General features: G+C 41.5%; 1 protein-coding gene across 1 annotated transcript; it reads right to left on the bottom strand.

The window, feature by feature from the left end:
• Positions 1-2,217: 2,217 nt before the first annotated feature.
• On the bottom strand, positions 2,218-5,154 carry gpr4 (G protein-coupled receptor 4). Its single transcript, XM_085371175.1, has 3 exons — positions 5,020-5,154; positions 3,596-3,860; positions 2,218-2,933 (listed from the first exon to the last, which is right to left on the bottom strand). Exons 1-3 carry the CDS (start codon positions 5,152-5,154, stop codon positions 2,218-2,220), a joined length of 1,116 nt encoding a protein of 371 aa, XP_085227301.1.
• Between the last annotated feature and the right edge of the window lie 714 nt (positions 5,155-5,868).

The following is a 5,868-nucleotide window of genomic DNA, read 5'->3' as shown; positions in this document are numbered from 1 at the left end:
TACCTGAATCCACAAAATAATTTGATTGCACTGGAATAATCTGAGCCGCAATACCGCACGTCAGAAAATTCACATTGCTTTGTCTCTAAACATCCAGCAGGGCATCGTATGATGTAAACAAATCCAATCTGAAATAAAATTTATAGATCAGTCTGACAACTGAAGTGAACTTTTTTCCTAAACACGTAGATTGGCGTGATCTTTTAAAGTCGGGATTGAACCAACATCCATCCTAATACGGGGCTTGTGCATCACTGGTTTCAGTAGCAATTACTTTATATGACCAAGCTTATCATTAAAAAAATTTAAGAAATTGTCAGCCATATTTACATTTAAAACAATCAGCGTCAAGTATATATATTTTTAATATTTTAATTTTAAATAAATCATCAATAACAGTCAATTTCCTATTTAAATTCAACCTTAACCTGCTACTGGTTCTTCTGAAAGTGGTTTAATAGTTATAGCTACTGAAGGATTTCCTTATCAAGCCTTTCAAAATAAAAAAAATAAAAAATCTGTTTCACTAATATAACAAAGGTTATTAGCAGCCAGGGATGTCACTTCAATCAAAGCCGAATGCACATTTTCTTTCCATTTTAGGGAAGCCGAGGATTAATTATGAGTGCTGTGCAGTGGTGCACATGCAAATGGAGGAAAAACTCATCTGAAAGTTTGTACTACATATAAATTAGATTAGTCTGGATAGTTTAAGCCAGAAGGCCTGTCTGTAACTGCAATGTAAACGTTATCACTGTTGGTCAACTGTGTGCACTCTTTAGCCCAAGCGTGCAGCTTGAATTCATTGATTATTTTTTAAGCAATACATTTTTCATTTAGCGGTATGTATGCTCACATATTCCAGTAGCTACTGTTAATTGCATACACATACATTTGTCTGAAGTATGACACTGATCTTCAGCTCCACAACATAAAATAATGGAAAATAATAAACTTTCAAACTTATCTGAAGGCTTTTAAGATTTCTTTTTGATATCCCGCTGGAGGGAGGTTTATTTGCTGTGTGTTGTAAAAAATAAAATAGAAAACATGGCTCATGGTATACAACAACTCTACTGTAAGCCTTCTTGCCATCACAGTTTACAAGCTGAGGTACTTCATAAGGCTTTTTAAAAATTCCTTTAAAAATTGAACACCATAATAAAGACATTTTCAAGAGACCATTAATCCTCTGTCCTTTTAATCGCCATCCTGCTTCTTCTATATATCCCAAAGTGGGGATATATTCTTAAGTGCATTTGAGTTTCGACCACTAATAGGACTCAGCCATGCAGAGCGTGGTCTGTTCGAGGATTTCTCAAAAATATTCAACGGTATCTTTGTGAATGATTCCTGGCACGCTGGAAAAATTGTCCAAAAATCCAAGTCATCAAATTTTGTTGATAAAATCCTTATTAGCCACACCGCCCACAGACATCAGATTTGTCAGCTTGTGTTTCTTGCACTTTGGTTCAGACTGAAGACAAAAACGATTTGCTGGCCAGATTGGCCAATGCAAAAGTCTGCTGTGGCTGAATCCTGCAGATGCTTGAGATCCCCTGACTCAGCAGCCCAAAGTTTCTTCTGATCAGACACTTCACATTATCATGATGATACTTCATGATGATCATAGCCAGATTGCTAGGGCAGAATAGGACATTAGCATGCTGACATCTGCATGCACTGTAGCTGTGTGGAGGCTGTTAAACTGCAGCTCTAAATACAAAACATTCAATCCATGAGACAGAACTGAGCTTCGCGACCTTTCTGTCTGAGCCTGATGTGTTAACGGGTTTTTTATGTAATGTCCAAAGGTTTTTGTTAGCAGACAAAATTGACAGCATGATCTGTCCTCAGGTTTCACTCTCAGACTACACTTTACTTTTTGCATCACCAGTGGTGAGAATCTAACCAGTGGTTTGACTATCTTTCATTCACCTAACAATTTTGTGTTTTGCTGCGTAAGCATTTCATCCTCCCACATGTCTGTTCACATGACCACAGACCCTGTGTTTTGTTATTTCATTTATCCCATCCTTATTCTGCCGTTTTGATATGTCACCTACTGACTGAACCCTGTGCATCCGCAGCCACTGGTTGCATCTGATTTCAGCCCGTTAGGCCATCAGAAATGAGACCCTGGAACTGTTAGGAGCTGCCGGCCTCTCACTGAGCTGATCAGTTTGGACCTGCTACTACTTGTTCCAACTAGTTAAGTTATTTCCTGAGGATGGTCATCTGTAGACACTCCTCCTTCAGAGCCACCAGTTCCGTCTTGTAGTTGTTGGTCTTGCCTGGATCCGCATACACACAAGGCTGCTTCTTTGTTGACAGCGGTGTGTCCATGGTTACTGAACCAGCATTGAGAATGTCAGCATGTGAAGGCGAAGAAGAGGGCCGCCTGTTGCAGGCCACTGACAGTAAAGCCGACAGGGCTCGGCCGACATCATTCCTAGCTCCCTCGTTAACGAAACAGTACAAAATAGGGTCAGCTACGCAGTTCAGGCTGGTCAATGCCAACGATACATGGTATGCTGCAAACAAGGTTTCCTCTGAGCTGCAGTCACATGGCTTCTGTAAAAACATGACACTCCGCACCAGGAGGAGGATATGATATGGTCCAAAGCAGAACAAAACAATGAGAATCAAACTCAAAGCTAACCGCTGAATTTTGGCCTTTTCCTGGCGCTCTGTTGAGACATTGCAACGCACTGCTGCAAGGATCCCTCGGTAGGCGACCAGCATTGCCGTCCACGGAGCAAGGAAGCCAAGAAATGACCTGTAGAGGTTCATGCCTGCTACCCAGTCCTGCATTGGATATTTCTCAAAGCAGAAGGTGTGATTGAACCGGTCCTGGAAGAGCTCATCATGGAAGAGAGGAGCAGAGTTTGCTACAATCTCAATGATCCACACAATGGTGCTGACGAGGATAGCTGCAGGAAGCAGAGGAGAGGAAAGACAAAGAGAGCAAACATTAAATACCTTGATAACTTCCATTTCTATATCTCATGTACATTTTGGTCACTCTGTGGACGTCCAATTCCCTTATTTATTGAATTTGAGCATTGCAATATGTGCTGGATCTTGTCCATTTCTTGAATGTAATTCTTGTAACACAGACAAATTATAGGAACGCATAAAACCTCAGTGTGTATAGTGTATGAACCACTGATTGTTCTCCCTCAAACACCACAAGCCATTACAGTAAGTCTGAGCCATCCATCCATCTATCCATCTATCCATCCATTTAGTCTATCCCCACTCTCACAGGGCGAGAAGCACACCACACCCTGGACATTTCAGCAGTTTACCGCAGGGCTGACAGAAAAGCAGACAACCATTCACACTCATATATACATGCATACAGCCAGTTTGGATCATGGGGACAAATTAATTGTCACAAACACATGAGAGAGGCATCCTTGGAGTGATCTAAAAACAGTTGGAAGTGGTCCAGAGGTGAATGGGAAGATGACTTGATTGGACTTAAAATGAAAAACTCGCAGAACACGTGTAAAGAGGTCCAAGTTTTCTTAGTGCAACATGTTTTTAGATTCTTCCCTTCACAGGGATCAAGTTTATGTTGCATACAAACCTGTTTTGATTCGTCGAACTTTCACAAAGCGCAGAGGGTATGCCACAGCCAGGTACCTGTCCAGTGATATGCAGCACAGGAACGCGATGCTGACATAGATATTAGTATAGAAGATGAAGCCAAATAGCTTGCAGCTCTCCTGACCGTGGATCCAGTTATCGTGATGAAGGAAATAGTCGATCCAAAGAGGAAGAGTGGCAATGTAGAGGAGGTCAGCCACCGACAGGTTAATCAGGTAGATGCCAAGCTCATTGCGTTGGCGTACCTGGTGCAAAGGGGAGAAGGTGAAGATTCAAATCTGAACAAGACTAACATGTTTGCTTAAAATTGGTGAGCCAGCTATCCGTTGCATGCAATCTCTCCAACAGATCAGAGAATGCAAACAAGGTGCGATGCATATTTGCCTCAGCTGCAAATGATTTGGTTTCCTGGAAGTCAAAACACAGGAGATTTGAAAGGCTGATTGTGTTTGGTCTGAATATTTGCCCTTTGTTACCTTTAGTGTTGTGCAATGAACATCTGGCTCACACATGCCTTAGAAAATGTTTTTGGCTGAACACTGAATTACTGCATATACAAAGTATTTAGGTATAACTGGTATTCAGTTTGAGTACTATCATTATTGAAGCCAGTGATCTGGTTAATGCTGCAAAGCGTGGTAGCAACAATGACCATAATGCACCTGACCCAGCACTCCTATGGTCATCTGAACCGTAAAAATGTGCCCTGATGCTGACATGAAACTGTGCTTACTTTAATGATGGCTCTTTCTGAAAAACACGAGTTGCTGAGATTTATGAATAAAAGTCATTAACAATCCTTCCTCTTGCTGCCAAAGCAAACTGACAGTCTGTGGGAAACGCAGTACAAGTTTGATGCTGGTGAGAAAATATCCCAAAGGCTCTTTTGACCGTATCTGGCAGGCAACGTTGAACATGCGACGTAATTGACAAGCGTCATTAACCACAATTGTGTGTTACCCTTAGTTACACTCAGTGCTGTGTTGCTTTTTGTGAACTGTTTTGTTTTTAGTGCAGTCATAGGAATGTTTCTGGATTTCTACAAAGGGAACCCCAGAAACCACCAGAGTTTGATTTTGTGATGATTCTTCTTACTGGATTTGTCATAATCCAAGAACTATGGCTAGAAAAAAAAAAGATATTTGAATGACTTATACGTATGCCAGACATCTAAAGTGGATGAACACTTGGATTGTTTTACTATGCACTTTGGGAATAAACAGAAAGATTAGCAGGGAGATTTCCTTGGAAGACAAAAAAGACCCAAAATAAGACCTATTTGTTCCCAAAATGTCTCGTGAAATCAAAGTGGCAGGTTCTAACCCCAATTTGGAAACCACTGTCTGATAGTCTGATACATTTGAGGCCATTGGAGGTGGAAAACTGTGGGTATGTGTCTCTCACCTGCATGTAGGCGGCCCACAGGGCCATGCAGTTAGTCGGCAGCCCAAGAACGATGACTATGATGTAGAGTGTGGGCTGAAAGAACTGGTCCACCTTACTATCCACATTACAGAAGGTGATGTTGCACATTGTCATGTATCAGACTATCTGCAGGTGTGCGAAGTGTGTTCAGCTACTCTCAGCTTTGCATTTTCCCCTTCTGTAGTTTCACTATGTTCCAGCTCCAGCAGTTTGACAGTGACATGATGACTCTGACGTCCTGCTCAGCAGTCCCACACGAGGCAATGGAGGAAAACATACGTGTTATTTCCAGGGAATCTCTCCTATTCTTAAACCACTGTCCTCTTGACTTGACATGTTATAATCCTCTTTCACGCTTCCAGGCCGGCCTTTGTCCTCCAGTATAAGAGGTGAAGAAGGGAAGGAGTGAGCTATATGATGTGGTGAAATGAAAGCTGCCTTATCAGTGCCATGCCAGGCTTCCTGAGCCTGGAGAAGACCTCATCAATCTTTTAGAGATTAGAGGTCTGCCAGGTCTACCGTGAGAGCGATGAGCCTGAGCATCACTTTGTGTGTGCCATTGTGTCTCAAGGTCCTGATGACACACAAAACCCCTCAGAGATGCTGCCGGTGAGGCAGGAATAACTTTACACAGCTTCGGTGGACTGGACCTGTTTATTCGCAAGTTCTGAAAATCTGCAAGAAAGAGAAAGAGAGAGCAATAAGTTAAGATAATTTGTAATTAGAAAATGGTTTTTTTTATTTGTTTTTGCATAATAATATAAATACTGAAACAGAACTATATAAAAAAAACTTATAGGGGTCTATTTATCCAACATTTATCCAAGG

Source organism: Diplotaxodon limnothrissa, linkage group LG14, assembly GCF_057381915.1.
Source record: "Diplotaxodon limnothrissa isolate DT_005_m linkage group LG14, D_limnothrissa_male_GT1.1, whole genome shotgun sequence".
Taxonomy (NCBI): Eukaryota; Metazoa; Chordata; class Actinopteri; order Cichliformes; family Cichlidae; genus Diplotaxodon; species Diplotaxodon limnothrissa.
Note: the sequence above shows the minus strand (reverse complement) of the source record. Positions and strands in the feature narration are given on the sequence as shown.